The sequence below is a fragment of the Lipotes vexillifer genome, unplaced genomic scaffold, assembly GCF_000442215.2.
Source record: "Lipotes vexillifer unplaced genomic scaffold, Lipotes_vexillifer_v1.1 scaffold1602, whole genome shotgun sequence".
In the NCBI taxonomy this organism is placed as follows: Eukaryota; Metazoa; Chordata; class Mammalia; order Artiodactyla; family Lipotidae; genus Lipotes; species Lipotes vexillifer.
In genome coordinates this window covers 693,100-714,879 of record NW_006796449.1, presented here as the reverse complement: position 1 = coordinate 714,879, position 21,780 = coordinate 693,100, and the positions used below count along the sequence as shown (strand labels likewise).

Sequence of the window (21,780 nt, the reverse complement as noted above, 5' to 3'; positions counted from 1 at the left end):
CCGAGCCTCAGCTCGCAGCCCCGCCCGCCCCGGCGGGTGAGCACACAAGCCTCTCGGGCTGGTGAGTGGCGGTCGGCACCGATCCTCTGTGCGGGAATCTCTCTGCTTTTCCCTCCGCACCCCTGTTGCTGCGCTGTCCTCCGCGGCCCCGAAGCTCCCCACTCCGCCTTTCGCAGTCTCTGCCCGCGGGCTTCCTAGTGTGTGGAGACCTTTCCTCCTTCACAGCTCCCTCCCACTGGTGCAGGTGCCGTCACTATTCTTTTGTCTCTGTTTTTAATTAAGTTTTTTTTTTTTTCTTTTGCCCTACCCAGGTAGGTGGGGAGTTTCTTACCTTTTGGGAGGTCTGTGGTCTTTTGCCAGCATTCAGTAGGTGTTCTGTAGGAGTTGTTCCACATGTAGATGTATTTCTGGTGTATCTGTGGGGAGGAAGGTGATCTCCACGTCTTACTCCTCCGCCATCTTTCCCCCTCCTTAGTATTTCTTTATGTTAGCCAATGAACTAAATGTAATGCAGGTTCTCCCTCTCTTAAAGAAAATGTACACATTTTCCTCCTTAATCCCTATTGGCAAGTAGCTAAAAATGTATCTAAGAGTAATTAATATCAACAATGAGTATAAATCTTTAATTACTATAATTGAGGTTTATCAAAATGAGAGTTTTTAGGTTAAATGCCAATTAACTGTTAAAAATATGTTTTCCTTCAAAATACATGTTTGACTCAGAGACGAGGAGCTGTTCTAGCTAGTAAATATAAATTGATTCTCCTTTACATCTTACACTGTATTTTGATGATAAGGAGGCTCACTGTGCTTATGCTACAGGGAATAGATTTCAGAATGACCCTTCTAGGGAAAAGAGATCTGAACATGTGGTTTTCTTATAGCTGTATGATCTGGAAAAAGAAAAAAAAACAACAACAACAAAGCAAGAGATTCAGCTCTGGTCTCTGTGGTCTAATGATAAAAGCTTATAGTAAGAATCTGGGAACCACGCTAAGTACCAGAATTATTGATTTTGGGGAATTTGAGCTTTAGAAAGAATTTGAGTTCTTACTTGTTCTGTGTCCCCTTCTGCTGAAGACAATGTTACTGCTGCACACCCCTTGAACAGATTTTTTTTTAAGGATTAGAAAAATGAAGAGATAGATGCCTTGTACCTCCCAATTCTATATGTCACCAATTCTTTGTCGCCCATTTTCATTGTCCACGTTGGCCTTGGGGCAATGACTATGACAGTATGTTATCTCTAATAATTTATGAACATATCCATTAGTTCTTAGAATGGGAAGATAGGGTAAATATGAGTATTCTTTAAATTTATAAAATGTAAGCATTACAACAGCAACTTTAATTAATGATTCCTGTTGTTGCATTGCTGTTGCAAAAATGCTCATTTAGGAATTTTATTTCCACTGTCTAGTCCTCAGCAAATGCTAGAGTCTGCTGTTTTTTGCAAGTGGTCTGAGATGGCAAGCCACCATCGCTTACAGGCAGTATGGTCTTCATGACAAATTAATGAAGTGACAGTTGCTCTCTGCAACCTTTTCATGTGCAAAGCATGCTGGTGCTGTTTGCATTATCTTCTTGCAATTTGTACCTCTGCATTCAAGGATTTGTGATAGCTTGCCAATTAGCGTTGAGAGGAAAATGTTAAATACAGTGAGATCTCCATAATTAAAATCGTATTTTACATTGAATTATGAAAATCTTTACATAGTGTGATTTCTGTTTGATGTCTAGTAAAATGCTGTCCATAGCAGGAGAAACTTGCAAATGATTCATCAGTCGAAGTACAATCTCATATCTATTCTGATAAGGAAATCTTGAACTAAAAATTTTTAAGTCAGTTGGTTAATCTTTAAATAATGATGTCCATGATTTAATGTTCTATAAAATGCCCACAGAAAACATTTATTCTCTGAAGATTTTGTTAGCTCTGTGCTTTACAATGCCATTGTAGAACCAATGTAATGGGAATAGAGAAGATGCAACATAATACTAACTTTTTAACATCAGATTTTCAGAGCTCCAACTCAGTTCATTCTGTTTAATTTTTCTGATATTAAAATTATACATTAATTTTGTTTTGAATGTGACTTTATTATTATAGGCACCTAAGTGTAAAATCCTCAGAACTGAGAATCTCATGTATACTTTTCTTCTTTAAAGCTCTCCGTATAATACATTTATAGAGTGGATGTTTGAAAATGATATATTGGTTATTATTAAAAATACAGTAAGAATATTTTCTTATATTAAGATATAGATATATCTTGTATGTTAGAGCTAGGGTTTTCTAAAATAATCAAAATTGGTTCCTTTGTTGGATCTTGGGCGTGACAATGAAGACTAGCCAATTTTGCTCCAGAAAATGAGTGCCTCTCATAATCCAGACCCTGGATGATCAAAGTTATTAAAATAAGTGCTGTTTAATTATTTGCTTTTGTTTTGCCCTTAGATTGGTAGGAGAGCTAAGGGGAATAAGGAGTTCTAAAACTGTGTTTCTCACACTGGTGGGGTCCACAAATTGATTTTGATATTCAAACACCCTAATGTAAATACTTATTTGCTCCTCTAATGAGGTTCAAAGGCCAAATAAATGCCATATTTCTTTGCTTTCGGTTACCATCAATTTAAAAAAAATAACATTTTATCTCATTTTTTGACTAGAAGTTGTGGACTGGCATTCCTATGTGTTTTTAATAAATAGAAAAAAATGTTAATATACTTTAAATGCCATTGATTTAGTTTAAAAGTATTTAAAACTTACTCCTTATGAAAATAAGTAGCTCTTAATGAAGAAAAATTTAGGAACCCATTTCTAATGGGCTTCAGAAGGATTTCATTTATTTATTTATTTACAAAATTAAAATATATTCTCTAAGAACTTTATATTTATTATTTCCTTGAGTTATTCCTACATATATTAAAAGAAAAACATAATTTTTATGCACCTCCCAAAAGGTGAAGTTGTGTGCTGCATATTATAGAGGATATGAAGAGGTCTAAAATCTAACAAATGCATATGAAACAAAATTAAACTAATCTAAGTATGGATCATGAATTAAATTTATAAAAAAGGTATTTAATAAATATTATATAAAGCAGAAAGTTTCTTAAGCATGGCAGGGTTATGGGAAACATCAAGGAGTAAAGAGCACAGACCAGTGCTCTCTTTTTTTTATAGTATAAAAAAAGAAGATCCAATATTTCTTTTGAAAACAGTAAAAAATGTTCACATTGACAAGAACATAGTATATGCATAAGTGAAACATATAATTCACTAATCTCAATTCAAACTTTTGGAAAAAATTAAATGTAGCTTGGGACCAGTTTTTGGAAAAACACAAATACCAAACTAAAGAGTGTGAAGTTATTGCATAGGTAATGGGAAGCCATAGAAGATTAGAACTCTAGTATGACATGGAAAAATATGTATTTTCCTGATAGCGATATAGGCTAACCTGGGCATGGTATAAAGAAAGCGTAGACACAGGAGCAATAGAAACAGATGGTATAATGGTTGTAGAATCATAAGTAACACAAACAATGTGTTGCTAACTTAAAAACTTCTCAAAACCTGTCTAAGGATCAAAGACAGCACTGCTTCACTGTTCTAAAAAGTCTTGAAACTTTTTTAAGCAGTTTCTGGTCACTTATTTTGTATTTCTTGTGATTCCATTGACACCCTCATCTTGCGTGCACTATTATTCATCATGCTTAACTCATTAATTCTACCTCTCTTTTTTTCTTCTTTGATTCTTCAAGTGGGAAGAGATCAGCGGTGTTGATGAACATTACACACCCATCAGGACTTACCAGGTGTGCAATGTCATGGATCATAGTCAAAATAATTGGCTGAGGACAAACTGGGTCCCCAGGAACTCAGCTCAGAAGATCTACGTGGAGCTCAAGTTCACTCTCCGGGACTGCAATAGCATTCCATTGGTTTTGGGAACTTGCAAGGAGACTTTCAACCTATACTACATGGAGTCTGATGATGATCATGGGGTCAAATTCCGAGAACATCAGTTTACAAAGATTGACACCATTGCAGCTGATGAAAGTTTCACACAAATGGATCTTGGGGACCGTATTCTTAAACTCAACACCGAGGTTAGAGAAGTAGGTCCTGTCAACAAAAAGGGATTTTATTTGGCTTTTCAAGACGTTGGTGCTTGTGTTGCCTTAGTGTCTGTGAGAGTGTACTTCAAAAAGTGTCCATTTACAGTGAAGAATCTGGCTATGTTTCCAGACACAGTACCCATGGATTCCCAATCCCTGGTGGAAGTTAGAGGTTCTTGTGTTAACAATTCTAAAGAGGAAGATCCTCCCAGGATGTACTGTAGTACAGAAGGTGAATGGCTTGTACCCATTGGCAAGTGCTCATGCAATGCTGGCTATGAAGAAAGAGGTTTTATGTGCCAAGGTAAGAGTCTTCTCTATTTTCCCTGCAGTGGTATTTCTTACCTGTGAATTTATGGTAGAGTAATTGAAAGAAATGAACCCAACCTGAACTCACTTGGCAGCAAAACATGCCTCAAACTGAGCAGTCTATTTATAGACTAAATTTATCCATCCCACTTGATGTGATGATTCATAATTTGATGTAGAAATATTAGCATGTTTGATTATGTGGTGCTGGCCTACACCCCACCAGACGAACTGAAAGAAAAAAAAGTCTCTGTCTCTTTTATGTAGAGGGAAGAAATATCGTTGGCACTCAGCTAATGGAGTCTAACAGAATTAGATCCTGCATTGACTATTTATGTTTGTGCTCATCACTCTCATAGCAATAGGTAATTCATTGCTATAAAATATAGTATTTTCTTCAGTGACACCTGTGCTTAAAATACGGGTTTACTTACAAAGACATTAGTGTTTAATAAAAATTATTTTATTTAAAAATCCAGGTTTGGTCCTTCAGTGTTTAATGTATAGAGGAGTAATGTAAAAATTTTTAAATTTTAATTCATGATTTGGCCCTTTTGGCTGCTCAGGAGGATATATATATGTGTGTATATATATACATATATATATATACCACATCTTAGGTGGGAATGTATATTTGATCCTTTATATAGAATCAGAGAACCTGAACTGTGTTATCAAGTTGATTTTTATTAAAAATCTCTTTGCACTTGAAGTAAAATCTATTAAAAGATAATCTTTTCCATAGAAGATTATATCAGATGATAAGTTCCACTTAATCCCAAAATTTAGCATTAGGCAAGGTTTTGTGTTTAAGAACACAGTGAAATTATTATTAAATTTTTAAATGTATAAATACACAGGAGAACTTAAGTAACTAGTCCTTGAAATCTAGTCTGTTTTAATACCTTTGTTTGCTGTTAAACTCTGTCAAAAGAATTGAGTTTGATATTCTACTCATGGCCATTCAGTAGGACTCTAGTCCATGTGGAAGAAATGCATCTACGTTATACATAAATTGACCTTTCTAAGAATCTGAACAGAAAATAGCATTTTGCTTTTGACTATAGGTAGTTTATAGAATTTATTTTTAATGACAGCAAATGGTACACTCTAGTCTGATATTTCTCTGTGTTATTTATATCCTTGGCAAGAGCCATCACAATACTGTTACTAAGTATGGCTTTGAAAATTCTAAAATTGAAACAACATACTAGCTACTACTTGCTTATGTATATACATGAGTGGAGAGAAGTCTCAATAGCCTTTATATTCCACTTTGAATTATATTTTATCACTATGGTATTGTTTGTGATATATTTGTGTGATTTATTTTAAATAATATAATAAAGGCCTAGACCAGGAAGATGAAAAATTGTCCATTCCCTCCAGTTCGGTTTCTACTGATGCAGTCTCTGATGTCCACACCAAGAAAGGAATAGTGTGTCCCTGTCTCAACAATATATATCAATATATGTTGAGCTATCTCATAAAATATTCCGTTGAGCAAGAAACCTAATCATTGTTTGGATGTTTGGGTTTTAAATGATTTTTATATGATACTTTATATTTCATTCAAAGTTACAAGAAATAGAAAAATAAGTATCAGCAAGTAAATAGAATCATAAAAATGTTAATAAAAATAAATAAAACATACATATAATTAGCCTATATTACATGCTGTCTTGAGGACAAACTAGTAGAAGAATTTAAAGAAAAACAGTCACATTAAATTGTATTCAGAAAGTTCACAATAGATTCATAATTGCTTCTGTTTTTTAACCTCATTTTAATTTACTGAACCACTTCTTTAAAGTAACTATTATGCTACTCAGTGGTACCCTATGTCAAAATTACTCCTGGAGATAATATTTACGTCAAATTTTTACATCCTTGAGTCTTGTAGTTTATTATATTGAAGGACATCAGTAGCATCTCCTTGATATAGTGATGCTATATTATCACAGACTTTTTCAACATTTAAAAAAACTGGTTGCAGAATAAGAGATACATATGCATAAATAGCATAGAACTTTTTATTCTAAGAAAAAATCTTGAAGATAAACCAATAAAAATAATTATAGTAGAATTAGACATAGCACATGAAATGGGATGTGATTGGGACTGACTTTTCAGTGATGTAACTTAAAGGTGCAGCTTGTTCTTATGGTTATATCTTGACATTTGCTGATGTTGCCAGGTGAATTTTGGCTTCCTCTCTTTTTGTAATAAGTAAAAAAATCCTTTGTATACTCAGATTATTAGACGATGTGTCAAGGTATTCTATTTCTTGCTGATTTACATGTAGTACCTGGTCTAAACCAACTTTACTTTAACAAATATTTCTTTTAATAGGTCAGTTTAGTGCATAGTCTACTAACTTAAAAATCCAATGCTCAGCCAATTAATTCTGGTCTGGTGTCTATAATAGAGTAAGCCATCATGGCTTGAGGCTTGTAATTTTGCTGTTGTTGTCAGTGGTAGTGATGGTGTTTGTTATGCTTTCCTTTTTTAATTTTAAGAATTTGAGTTGGTTTTTAATAAGCTTGTGGACTAGTCTGAACAGCTTATGACTCTCACAAGTCATTGTTTTATCAGCAGTACTTCAATTCAGGCACACAAAAGGAATGGTAATACTTAGAAAAGATACAGGTGAAAAAGATAACTGAATAGATTTCCTGTATTTCATGAGTTCATTTTTGTTTTGTTCTGTTTCGTTTTACAAAAGGGTGGAACAATACCTTGACATACACATAGAGCCAGATTTTAAACACCTCAGGATAATTTTATAACACAATGATCAGCAACCATAGGCTTACAGTTACATAAAGCAGAGGAAAACAAGACTCATTCACTTTGTTTCAACAAATATTTAAGGAGCATCTACTTCATTCTGAGAAGTATAGTAAGAATTCAGAGATTTTTAAAAAATATTCATTAAGCACTTATTGGATGCCAGACACTGTGCTGATTTGCTAAGTTATGTCCATGATTTATCTCATTTATCCTTCAAAATAACCTATAAGTACATCCTTATTATTATCTCCATTTTTAAAATGAGAAAAAAAGCCTTGATAGGTTAAATATCTTGCCTTAGGTCCCTTAGTGAGTGCTGAAGTTGCAATCTGAAACCAAGCAGTCTGATTCTAAAGGTTGCAGTTGTAACCTCAACCGACACTTCTTCCCTGTGATTCAGTCCAGTGGTGGCAGAGACCAGGAAATCCCACAGGTACATAGATTCTACTGGAGTTAGAGTACTGTGTATTGAAGGATGAGTAGGACCATAGAGAATCAGCACAAAGTTAACCACGAATCTGTCAATATAAGGTTCATCTGTTTCAGTTTATTTATCACATCTTTCGGTTTCTAGGTTTTTAAGAAAGAAGAATTACTAGACAAAATGTCATGGGAAGACTAAGCTTAGCCCAGGTGATGTCTAACAAAATTTGGATATGTGGATTGACAAACATCTTAGATATGCCAAAAAGTCTACCAAATTTAATTCAATATCTGTAACCATCTGTAAGTTCTATGTAATAATGTACCAGACACCGGAGAAACATAGATGAATAAGTCAGCATATCTCTCTTCTAAGAGCTCACAATCTAGCATGAAAGATAAATAAATGAATAATTTTATTGCAAGACAGACCAATAAATCTTCTACCGGGTACAAACTGCCTTGGCAAGGTAGGGGAAGGAGAGATTAATTTTGAGTATTTCAAAATTAATAGTGGAAATTGTTTATTAATAATGAGAAGTCTCTGCATTGAGAGTTTTAGACTCATCACTATTGTGCTTAGCAACTTTTGGGGTAGGGAGAAAGGGCTAACTAACTTACCCGGCTTATGCATTCCAGAAGGTGCAGTTTATAATTTGTTTATTAAATCATTATCTCAAAAGTCTCATAATGTGTAGAAGTCCCATTAAAGTTTTGTGTTCTGAGCTTGTTCCATAGAGAGGCCTTATAAAGGATCTAAATTTCTTAAATAGGTCATTTTCTGAGTTCAGTAATGAAATATTCTGAATTATCTATTTCACTCTACATGGATTTTGGGATAGTTAAAATTCAGTGAACTAAACGATGAAAATGAAACAATCTCTGTTTGATAGGAAAAATATATTGGTAAAAATATTCTGTAGTCAAAAAACTCATCCATCAATTTCAGAACTATAAATAAAACCAAAGTTATCTTTATACAGGACCAAAATTTTAACCATGTCGTTATACTTCTCTTGTATTTGATGCAAACTTTAACAACAGTCCACTTTTCCTGAAATGAGAAAAAGTAGTAAAGTTATGCTTTGACCATTTATTCAATTATTAAACATTTATTGAGCCTCTACTATGTGCCAAATTCTGCTGGGCGCACTAGAAAGAGAAAGATGAACATTATCACTGCTAAACTAATTTGGTTTATAGTTCAAAAATGTGTGTGTGTGTGTGTGTGTGTGTGTGTGTATTTTAAAATGTTTTGGTCTCTGCCTCCAAAGGAACATATGTTTTTAAGTGAATTATTAAACAGATCTAAGTCAACAGTTTAAACTTAAAAATAAGTTTTAAGTGTGTTGAGGGAGGAAGTATTTGTATGTGAGGAGATGAATGACGGGAAAATAAAATTTTCTCCAATAAGATGCTTTATATTGCTGATCTTCTGTTTCTTTGCTAGAGAGGACGGGGAAAAGTAAAAGTAGAAGATGATGCATCTCTCTTTTTCAAGGACTGGTTAGAGAGAGGAAATAAGGGAATGGTGAAAGAAATATTAGTAACTAAAGCATCATTTAGGAATTGCATACCAAGTAAACTGGAAATACAAGAAAAAGCACCTACAGGAGGGTAGAGAGTATTTATTATAATGAACTTAGTAAGATAGAAATGCACATAAAAGTAACCACACAAACTTAAACTAAGAGGTAATATAAACATTAGTAAGGAAAGAAGTCATGCATCAACTTGGTTCTAGCAATTTCTCTAATATATAATTTTAAAATATGGCCTTTCTTTAAATAAGTTATCTCTCATGGTATCTCTTTTAATTTACTGTGTGTGTGGCTTAAACCTTATTTGGGCCATGTTCCTGAGATTTGGGCAAACTTGCTGAATGTTGAGAGTATGGTCAAATTACAGGTTGAGTTGTTATTATAGGATGTCAGTAAACCTCTTTTTAACCAGATAACATTGAAAAATTAAAATTATGAGACTTAATCATCTGCTATTTGCTTTCAATCATTGACAATCAAGATTTACTTGGTTCATTTCACTTGGGAAATCCTTCTTACATCTCAGCATAACACTTCACTTTTTAAGATTGGAGGTGGGGGGGAAATTTCACGTTAATACATAGGGAACTTTTGTGTGTGTGTGTGTGTGTGTGTGTGTGTGTGTGTATAATCCTAGCTAATGAATTATGTTATCTGTTTTAATTTAGTTTGGAGAGAAGAAATGAGAATGCTAATGGCTTTTTATAGTCAATTAATTACATTTCAGGCAGATACCAGGCAGTTACTATAAATATTCCTTCCTCCTACAAACTTTGTTTAGCTTAATGTACCAAATACCTTATTAATGTCACTGAAGAATCTGTTGCCGTGTGTTTTATCTGTGTGTGTTCATTGTGGAATGCTAACTTTATTCCTTGTTCTTGTACATTAGCAACTGAGTAGAAAAGTGTGTTTGATGTGACATATGAAGACATCTAGATCTCTTGATGGTTATCTGTAATTATGTTTTTTTCACCTACCAACTCTTACTCTTTACCCATTGCTCTGTCTGTTCAGAAAGTCTCTTAAGGAAGCGGTCAAGGGCTTCCCTGTTGGTGCAGTGATTGAGAGTCCACTGCCGATGCAGGGGACACGGGTTCGTGCCCCGGTCCGGGAAGATCCCACATGCCGCGGAGCGGGTAGGCCCGTGAGCCATGGCTGCTGAGCCTGTGCGTCCGGAGCCTGTGCTCCGCAAAGGGAGAGGCCACAGCAGGGAGAGGCCCTAGTACCACAAAAAAAAAAAAAAAAAAAAAAAAGAAGCGGTCAAGCCTTCAGTAACAATGATTTAAAGATTCTGCTTGCTCTGACAGAGGAGCTAGAGAAAATTGAAAACCTTAGATGTTTCTTAGCACCTACTTAGTCTTTGCGCATCTTCTAGAAGTACGAGGTGTTCATATGTTTTAATGAATTCAGAAGCATTTCTTTACAGTTGTTTTCAGACTGGAAGTTTCTTGAGGGGAGGAACTACACCATGTCTCTTTAAAGGACATTGTGCCTACAACCTAGCAGAGTACAATTGATGAAGTTTTCAATTTGATACATACTAGATTAATAATTATTGGGAGATTTCTATGCTAACTATGCATTCTTGGAATGAGAGAGAACATACCTCTCATTATATATCTTTGAATCCACTAGGTTCTTAAGAGTATCTTGCACATAAAGACGTATATCTTATCTAATTTTAAATGAATGCATTTGACTATTAGGTCACATACAGTTGCAACACACTTAAGACTGGAATCATCTGAACTACCATTATAGTAATAAATAGATTATGAAAAGTATAGTAGCCAAGAGAATACTTTTTCTCTTTTGTGAATTTATGATGAATATTATTTTTCTGGCTTGCAAAAATCAATTTCCACTAGTTTCATACCTATAATAAAGCAAGGATCTAACTACTTATGAAGATGCTAAAATAACTTTATCCCTTAATTTTACACACTTAGTACTTAAGGCATTTATTCATCCTGTAATGACTGCACTGAGATTATCAGGCTTCTTACCTTGATCTGTAAAAATTTTATTCATTTTCTCTGAATTTAAAATGACAGCACTCCATTCCCACTTTGCCTTTAACTGTTGCATCCCATGACTTTTCAGACCAAAGAATTTATTTAAATAAAAAATATGCCAGTAAGTAAAAATGTAAATAACTTTCAAATAAAACAGATACATTATGACAGCTTTATAATAGCTATAAAACCTTTAATTAATTCAAGTTTTTACATCTTCTCACCAATTTATATAATAAATTATGGTAGTATTAACATGATTCAGAAAAATTCCTCAATTTTGTCCTCAACCTTCAGTTTGCATCTGATTGTTCATTTAGCCAAAGGTTCTTGTCACTGACAAGTGCTTGGGCTCAAGAGTCCCAGAAATGCTGTGTGGATAAACAATTTGAGCCCCAGTTTCCTTATCCACAAAAGGGGAGCAACAATATCTACCCCTTAAAATTGCCAGCGAATGTATACAGAGCCCATTGCAGAGTATATAGCACTGGGTAATAGTATTTAAACAACATCATTATTGTCATACATTGGTATCATTGGATTGTATAACCTTCCTTGCTCTCTTGTTTAAATCTGTGTTAAAACACTTACATATGACAGACTCACCAATTCAACAGTCTCTCTTCTAACTTAAATATTAGGACTTAGATAGACCTTGAGGGAGAGCAACTGTCTTTAATGAATTTATGTATATTCATTATTCATTAATTGGTTGTCCACCTTCTTCGAAACAGGAGTTTTCTTTTCTGAGGGGACATCATTTTTAGTTCCATTAAACCTCTAGTCTGTTCAATCATAGGTGATATTTCCTCTATTCTTTTTGTTGCTGTTGTTGGCTTTCATTTCCCATCTTTTTTTTTTTAACATCTTTATTGGATTATAATTGCTTTACAATGCTGTGTTAGTTTCTGCTTAATAACAAAGTGAATCAGCTATATGTATACATATATCCCCATATCTCCTCCCTCTTGCGCCTCCCTCCCACCATCCCTATCCCACCCCTCTAGGTGGTCACAAAGCACTGAGCTGACCTCCCTGTGCTATACAGCTGCTTCCCACTAGCTATCGGTTTTACATTTGGTAGTGTATATATGTACCTGCCACTCTCTCACTTTGTTGCAGCTTACCCTTCCCCCTCCCCGTGTCCTCAAGTCCATTCTCTAGTAGGTCTGCATCTTTATTCCCAACCTGCCCCTAGGATCCTCATGACCTTTTTCTTTTTCTTTTTTTTTTTTTTTCTTTTTAGATTCCATATATGTGGGTTAGGATACGGTATTTGTTTTTCTCTTTCTGACTTACTTCACTCTGTATGACAGACTCTAGGTCCATCCAACTCACTACAAATAACACAATTTCGTTTCTTTTTATGGCTGAGTAATGTTCCATTGTATATATGTGCCACATCTTTTTTATCCATTCATCTGTTGATGGACACTTAGGTTGTTTCCATCTCCTGGCTATTGTAAATAGAGCTGCAATGAACATTGTGGAACATGTCTCTTTTTGAATTATGGTTTTCTCAGGGTATATGCCCAGTAGTGGGATTGCTGGGTCATATGGTAGTTCTATTTTTAGTTTCTTAAGGAACCTCCATACTGTTCCCCATAGTGGTTGTATCCATTTACATTCCCACCAACAGTGCAAGAGGGTTCCCTATTCACCATAGGCTCTCCAGCATTTATTGTTCGTAGATTATTTGTTGATGGCCATTCTGAGTGGTGTGAGGTGATATCTCATTGTAGTTTTGATTTGCATTTCTCTAATGATTAATGATGTTGAGCATTCTTTCATGTGTTTGTTGGCAGTCTGTATATCTTCTTTGGAGAAATGTCTATTTAGGTCTTCTGCCCATTTTTTGATTGGGCTGTTTGCTTTTTTGATATTGAGCTGCCTGAGCTGCTTGTAAATTTTGGCAATTAATCCTTTGTCAGTTGCTTCATTTGCAAATATTTTCTCACATTCTGAGGGTTGTCGTTTCGTCTTGTTTATGGTCTCCTTTGCTGTGCAAAAGCTTTTAAGTTTCATTAGGTCCCATTTGTTTATTTTTGTTTTTATTTCCATTTCTCCAGGAGGTGGGTCATAAAGGATCTTGCTGTGATTTATGTCATGGAGTGTTCTGCTTATGTTTTCCGCTAAGAGTTTGATAGTGTCTGGCCTTACATTTAGGTCTTTAATCCATTTTGAGTTTATTTTTGTGTATGGTGTGAGGGAGTGTTCTAATTTCATTCTTTTACCTGTAGCTGCCCAATTTTCCCAGCACCACTTACTGAAGAGGCTGTCTTTTCTCCATTGTATATTCTTGCCCCCTTTATCAAAAATAAGGTGACCATATGTGCGTGGGTTTATCGCTGGGCTTTCCATTCTGTCCCATTGATCTACATTTCTGTTTTTGTGCCGGTACCATACTGTCTTGATTATGTAGCTTTGTAGTATAGTCTGAAGTCAGGGAGCCTGATTCCTCCAGCTCCGTTTTCCTTTCTCAAGATTGCTTTGGCTATCCGGGGTCTTTTGTGTTTCCATACAAATTGTGAAATTTTTTGTTCTAGTTCTGTGAAAAATGCCAGTGGTAGTTTGATAGGGATTGCATTGAATCTATAGATTGCTTTGGGTAGTATAGTCATTTTCACAATGTTGATTCTTCCAATCCAAGAACATGGTATATCTCTCCATCTGTTTGTATCATCTTTAATTTCTTTCATCAGTGTCTTAGAGTTTTCTGCATACAGGTCTTCTGTCTCCTTAGGTAGGTTCATTCCTAGGTATTTTATGGTAAATGGGAGTGTTTACTTAATTTCACTTTCAGATTTTTCATCATTAGTGTATAGGAATGCCAGAGATTTCTGTGCATTAATTTTGTATCTGCTACTTTACCAAATTCATTGATTAGCTCTAGTAGTTTTCTGGTAGCATCTTTAGGATTCTCTATGTATAGTATCATGTCATCTGCAAAGAGTGACAGCTTTACTTCTTCTTTTCCGATTTGGATTCCTTTTATTTCTTTTTCTTCTCTGATTGCTGTGGCTAAAGCTTCCAAAACAATGTTGAATAATAGCGGTTGAGAGTGGGCAACCTTGTCTTATTCTTGATCTTAGTGGAAACGGTTTCAGTTTTTCACCATTGAGGACAATGTTGGCTGTGGGTTTGTCATATATGGCCTTTATTATGTTGAGGTAAGTTCCCTCTGTGCCTACTTTCTGGAGGGTTTTTATCATAAATGGGTATTGAATTTTGTCAAAAGCTTTTTCTGCATCTATTGAGATAGTTTTTCTCCTTCAATTTGTTAATATGGTGTATCACATTAATTGATTTGTGTATATTGAAGAATCCTTTCCATTCCTGGGATAAACGCCACTTGATCATGGTGTATGATCCTTTTACTGTGCTATTGGATTCTGTTTGCTTGTATTTTGTTGAGGATTTTTGCATCTATGTTCATCAGTGATATTGGCCTGTAGTTTTCTTTCTTTGTGACATTTCTGTCGGGTTTTGGTATCAGGCTAATAGTGGCCTTGTAGAATGAGTTTGGGAGTGTTCCTCCCTCTGCTATATTTTGGAAGAGTTTGAGAAGGATAGGTGTTAGCTCTTCTCTAAATGTTTGATAGAAGTCGCCTGTGAAGCCCTCTGGTACTGGGCTTTTGTTTGTTGGAAGATTTTTAATCACAGTTTCAGTTTCAGTGCTTATGATTGGTCTGTTTATATTTTCTGTTTCTTCCTGGTTCAGTCTCAGAACTTTGTGCTTTTCTAAGAATGTGTCCATTTCTTCCAGGTTGTCCATTTTATTGGCATATAGGTTTTTGTAGTACTCTCTCATGATCCTTTGTATTTCTGCAGTGTTAGTTGTTTCTGCTCCTTTTTCATTTCTGATTCTATTGATTTGAGTCTTCTCCTTTTTTTTCTTAATGAGTCTGGCTAATGGTTTATCAATTTTGTTTATCTTCTCAAAGAACCAGCTTTTAGTTTTATTGATCTTTGCTATTGTTTCCTTCATTTATTTTTCATTTATTTCTGATCTGATCTTTATGAGTTCTTTCCTTCTGCTAACTTTGGGGTTTTTTTTTGTTCTTCTTTCTCTAATTGCTTTAGGTGTAAGCATTTTTCTTCTTCTAAAGATTAGTGACCCTTGATTTTTCCCATCTTGTATTTGACTCAGTCTCTTATTTTCTCTAACACGTCTTTTCCACTGATTTTTCAAAAGTGACCTTGAATTTACACATAGACATTTTTATATTGTATACCCAGAAAGACTTTCAGATTTTAACTGATTTAAAAACATATAATTTAGGAAACAAGCAAACAATGATAATAGTAAAATAAAATTGCTACATTTCCAAAACGTTAAACCTAGAATTTTTGCCTACTGTTTTATGCCCTAACATTTTTTGTATACAAGACTAGATAGTTGATGAGGATATAATAATAAATAATGTTCTTTCCTTGAAGAAATCATGGGAATCAAAAATAAGTAATCAGGGCTTCCCTGGTGGCGCAGTGCTTGAGAGTCCGCCTGCCGATGCAGGAGACGCGGGTTCGTGCCCCGTTTCGGGAGGATCCCACATGCCGCGGAGCGGCTGGGCCCGTGAGCCATGGCCACTGAGCCTGCGCGTCCGGAGCCTGTGCTCCGCAAATGGGAGAGGCCACAACAGTGAGAGGCCCGCATAACGCAAGAAAAAAAAAAAAAAAAAAAGAGTTAGAAAGCATAAAAAGTAGCAGAGAGAGCTGAGGATGCAATAATAAAAATTAAAAAAAAAAAAAAAAAAAAAAAAAAGCAGTGGAGGAAACAGTATAAATTGTATGAAGTAAATGCCAAATGTGCTTACATGAATTACTATGTGATATTAATGGAAACTTTCAGTCAAATTATGTCAACACGCTATGTAAACAGTAATTAACTAAAAACTTTCAAATATGAGAAAGAGAGGAAAAATAAGGGAGTGTATTTGATTTTTGACTTAAGTATTGTAGTTCATCTTTCGTCTGTATAAAAACAAACAGTATAAATTTAAACCATGGATTTTCAGGTTTAAGATACTAGAAAGAAATGTGGAATCTTTGTTCTGTATTTACTACAAATCAGATTATTTTGAGCAGTCACAGACAATTTAATTGCAAACATACTTAGGAAAGATATAACTGTTGTTAAATTTACAGAGTAGAACAGAATGATATCTAACCATTTAAATACCTCATAATGAATAAGAACAAGTTAAATAATCAGCAATGAACCGACATAAAAGACCTTAAAAATCACAGGCAGTTTTATAGATGTTAACATTCTCACACAAGATTCTAACTAAATAAGAATTACAGTGTTTTAGTAAACTATAGTTTATTTTACCTTATATGGATTATCTTTAGTTATATAATGTCAATTACATTATTCAAAGAGGAATAAATAGTAAGACATTTCTTCTTTCATTAAGTGTTTTACTACTCTTTATCCTAACCTAGTTATATCAGTATTAAGGTATTTTCCTGAGGTTCTAACCAATCATCCCTTATCAAATAGCTATAGGGTATTTGCTTTTGGGATATAAAGTTCTGTTCTTTTTTTCTTTTATTTTTAACTATGATAAGGTCTGTGAACTTTCAGATACTTTGTCTGGTCCAGTGTTTCAAAGCTGTACATAATAATTTAGGTAACACTGATATGCCAAATGTATAGTCTTCGGGGAACACAAATAATTTGCTCATTGTGCAGTTTGTTTGAGAGTCTGTCTGTGACAAGTATGGATTAAGGTTCCCAAGGAGCATGTTCACTATGAGAGTCTAAGACATGGAAAAAATAATGTCAGTTGCAGAAAGTAAAATAGCTCTGATTTTCCTTGAAATAGGTTGTTTCTGTCACTGCATTTTCAGTCTCATTTTCAAAGGAGGATCAGAATATTGCTCTAATACCACTAACAAAATATCTATTAAATGTAGACTCATATGAAAAGTGATGAGAATTTTCCAAGAAAAAGCCACACCTGTGAAAGGTGGAATATTGGTTGTTTTGGATATATAAAATTTATATTTACTTTGGCATCTTAATGAATATAACCTTGTCAAATAACTTGTGGATCTGCCATAGTAATTTACCATTAAACCTAGTTGGACCTTGCAGGAAGTGTTAAAATTTCATTTCTTTAACTTAGTTTACTTTGGGGTTTATATAGAAAGGCTTCCTTGGTTCTGATTTGCTGTTTGCCATTATGTAAAAAAATTTTTAAAGCTAAGATATTATACAGTATATGGCTTTTGTAAAGAATATTCATCTTCAAGTTTTCAAACTTATGCTTTTTCTTTCTAGATGTTCAGATATTATCAAAACATATATTTTAAAATTTGAGGAATGCAGTGTAATTTTTTTTCAGAATACATGGAGCGATTCTAAAATGATTATTGATATTTCATTAACTTTTCCAATTTGTTTTATTGTTTTTATTCAACCCCTCCTAGAGGAAAGAGAATCAAACCCTATGCAAAATAAACTGAGAACTAGATCTTTTTCTCCCTCTTGAGATACACAGATTTTGTGAAATTCATTGGCAATAGTTTCACAAAGATTGTTTTGCTAATACAGATTCATTGAACACTTTCCATCTTCTTTTCTGTGATTTATCCCCCCATTTCTGTCTGTGTTTGGGTAGTTTTGACATTCCCTTATTAGTTCCAGAGTAGAACTTACAAGAGCTAATAAGGGTTTACATTACAGCTCTGACAGCTGGCACTAAACTTTAATAGAGAGCAATTGTAGAGAGAAGTATGAGTTCTGATAATATTTGATGAAAATCTCCCCAATCAGAGCCGTTTGGAAAGAATCATATGACTAGAAAGACTGCATGTATACTCTGCTATTGTAGCTTCTCATCTTCCTGGATGCGGGAAAACAATCCTATTGGCAGATAACTCTAAAATCACTTATGGACACCTTTTTTAGAGAACGGAACCTGTGATAATAATAGAAGTATACTAGAATAAAACTTTGGTCATGTTTTCATCTACCACTGTTCCTGTAGTCCTCTAAGATTCATAACTATCGATAGTCTTTTAGAAACACAATCACGATGTGGACATCTAATCACATATTTGCTCTGTGAGAGAAGACCAGGAATCCCAAGGGAGAGTCAAGATCATGAAACTCATAATCATCATATGATCAGTTACAGATTTTTTGTATTATTTTTAAAAAATAAGAAGCAAGAATGGCTTCTAATAGCAAAGGACCCTGAATGTAAAATATTCCTGAACTCTCTGTTCAGTGGTCAGTTACAAAGCCACAAAAGGTTAAGAGCGGATGCTCTAATTGAGAACAGCTGCTACTTTTTGACATGAAGACTCACTTTCAACAAGAAAAGAGAAAGCATATGCTATGGAATGGGAGAATACCATTCTTGAATGAATGCATAAAGAACACATAAAGGTTTGTGAAACTCAGAAACAAACCTGTGTGTATAAATGGATGGAAAGAAATAGTTTTGCTTCTCTGGTAGGTATTAGGGAAGAAAATCTATATTTCAGAAATTTGGGTCCATTTACTGTCTGTGTCATGCTTCTGGATTGAAAATATATGAAATATTTCAATCTAATTTAGCACATATAAAGGTTCTCTGACATACAGAATTTATTAATGTGATGAATTGGGAAGAAAGAGAATACAGTTCTTGCTCCCAAGTATCTTGGATTCTAAAGGATATATGAACTGAATTTATGTTAAAAGGAAGCAAGGCAATATTTATAAGGAAATAAAAGTGGAATAAGCATGAAAGACGAATATTGTTTAAGGACCCATCGAAATGTGTTACAAAGATGTAATAAATGGAGAGATTTCAATCTTTATGGAGTTAGATATTCCATCATTTATTCATTTTTGTCAACAAAAATTTAATGAGTGCCTACTATACCAAGTATTCACTCTAAGTGTGGCACTGAACCAAACATAAAAATGTCCCTGCCCTCAAGGAATTTAGATTTTATTGGAAATATAAAGAAATCAAATGCTAATATAGATTCTTTCAGTGTACCACTCATAGAATTTTAAAGCCTAGACTAATATTCTCAACCCAGGCAATTTTGCCTCCAAGGGACATTTGTCAATGTCTGAAGACATTTTCGGTTGGCACAGCTGGGGGAGTAGATTGTTATTGGCATCCAGTGCTTAGAGGCCATAGATATTGCTAAATATCCTATAATGCACAGGACAGCCTCTACAACAAAGAATTATCGAGGCAAATCATGTTAAGTTTGAGAAAACCTGGTCTAGAATAAACCCTCCTTTTACAGAGCTATAAATTAAGGCTAAAAGGTCAAATTATACACTAGCATATCCTAAATTGGAACCCAAGCTGAAGCATCTCACTCACGATTTTACCTCAGGACTCATCCTTTCTGGGATTTATTTAGAAATTTATATAACTTTTGGAGGCATGTGAAGTCCTACTAACCACTTAGCTAATTGGAAAGTGACACTTATGCAAAGAAAAACAAAATGTAGATTATTTATCTGGTAGAAAGAATAAAGATTTCAGGAATATTCACATGAAGGTGGATATTTAAAAACAGGAAATGAATGTTACTTGCACAGAGCTGGAAAAAGTGACTGACAGTCAGTGGCTAAGATCTGGTAGTACAAGAACTGAGAATGTGAACAGAGTAATGAAAGAAATATCAAGGAGAAAACCTTTGGAGACTGAGCGAATTTTCTCATGCAAAGGGTTCAGACAGCTGCTACAAAGTTAGTTCCCTTTTAGGATACTCTGACATGCTGACATGAAATCAAATCTGACATTTGACTCCCTTTAGTCTGCAATGTGATACTAATGCAAAGATGACAGGTAAATGTGGTTATGTTACAGGACGTATTGTATTAATAGCCTTTGTATGAAAAGTTCCTATGGTTCTAGTTCTATGACTGTCCCTTCTTTGAAAATTAGAGGAGCACCTCCACATCAGCTGTTTCTTTTAAAAACAGCCATTTCTGTCCTCTGACATGTAACTGAGCCTGGCACTTCCTTTAATTCTCCCAGCGGCCCATGAAGAAGCTACTATCATGTACCCATTTCCCATTAGAGGAAACTAGAGGCTTACAGAAATTGCACAATTGTCCAAGGTCACACACAATTAGTAAGTGTGAAACTGGACCTTGAGTGCAGAGCACTTGTGTGTGACTAGGGTTCCCTCTGCCTCCCTAGTATAGAGAACTTGGGGAAGTGAGGAATCTGAAGCCCACCAGCCTGTGTTTTCAGAAATAGCCCGTGCAGCTCAGGCTGTAGTTACTGCAAGAAACTTTTGAGGATGTTATTCAATACCTTTCATTATGTCCTCTCTCTGAGACCCCCTCACATTTACTTCTGGCTCCAGTGCCAGAAGTGCTTGTATTCCTTGGGCTACTGGCTTGTTTTCACTTTTGGAAATTGATTCATGTCACGGTCATGGCATCTTGTTTGCATTCCCTATAAAAGAACACAGAATTATGTTTCTTCCTACATCCTGCAAACAGCTACACCCTCTCAACATGTCTTTTTGATGCTAAACTCACAATTTTATTTTTTCCCTTTATATTCCCTTTGTGCGCTATTATTCACCTTTTAAAAAGTATTTTATAGTAATTGATTCCATCTTGAATTGTGGGTATCCTGTCTCAAGTATAAGTCATAAATACATTTGAATTGCCATTTATTGATTGTCTGGTGTGTACCCAGTGATTAACATACCACTTAATCTTCGACTTAAGCCTTACAAGGTAAATATTATTAGCCATATTTTACCAGGGAAAGGCTAAGAGAAGTTACTAATTTGCCCTGTGTCACAATGCCATGATGTAAATTTAGGTCTGTCTAATTCTGAAACCCAATCCTTTTTCTAATATAGTAAGCTAATATCTTTCTTTTGATGATATTTTGCACGGCATCATAATGTGAAAATTTGCAAGTTCTCGCTGCTAAAGGAGTGGCCAGAGAATTTAATTATTGGAATTAAGAAAAAAAGATTGACAATAGTTATTTATAGAGGAAAGAACTTCATATTCATTAACATAATACTTTCCTCTCTTTTCAATATAGAACTGGATAAGATTATAACACAAAAATGTTTTAACAGGGTATTTGTGGCCTTTGTTTTCCAGGCATGTGGAACTGAGTCAAGCCTCTAATTACCTCTGCTTCTAGTTCCATTGCCCCTGCTGTTGCTGAGGACATGATTGATGGGAGATGATGGCGAGTGTGGAACCAGGGCTCACAAAACACCCGCTATGTGCCCAATGTGTATGCTTGCACAATATGCTTCATTATTAGCGTGACAGATCTCCAAGTGGCAGATTGGGAATGAATTTTGGAGGTGGCTGACATATATGCTACACATACTGGGTTTCTTTCAAAGCTCATAAACACTGATATATAAAAAAAAATACACATATATGTAAACATATATGCATGTGTACACATAAGTATATATGTATATAGACACATACAACATGTATATGTATATTATATTCATATATGTATGCATGTGTAGATGCATACACATATGCAGATTGTATGTTTATATACATATATATGTTAGCATTATATACTTAGCTTATATAAATAATTATT

The 21,780-nt window shown here is 34.7% G+C and overlaps 1 protein-coding gene across 2 annotated transcripts in view; it reads left to right on the top strand.

The window, feature by feature from the left end:
* Positions 1-21,780, top strand: part of EPHA3 (EPH receptor A3) — a 372,025-nt gene that overhangs the window by 98,950 nt on the left and 251,295 nt on the right. For both annotated transcript variants that reach the window (XM_007468624.1, XM_007468625.1), the window contains exon 3: positions 3,769-4,429. In XM_007468624.1, coding sequence (XP_007468686.1) covers positions 3,769-4,429 — 661 coding nt within the window. The remainder of the gene's footprint in view (positions 1-3,768; positions 4,430-21,780) is intronic.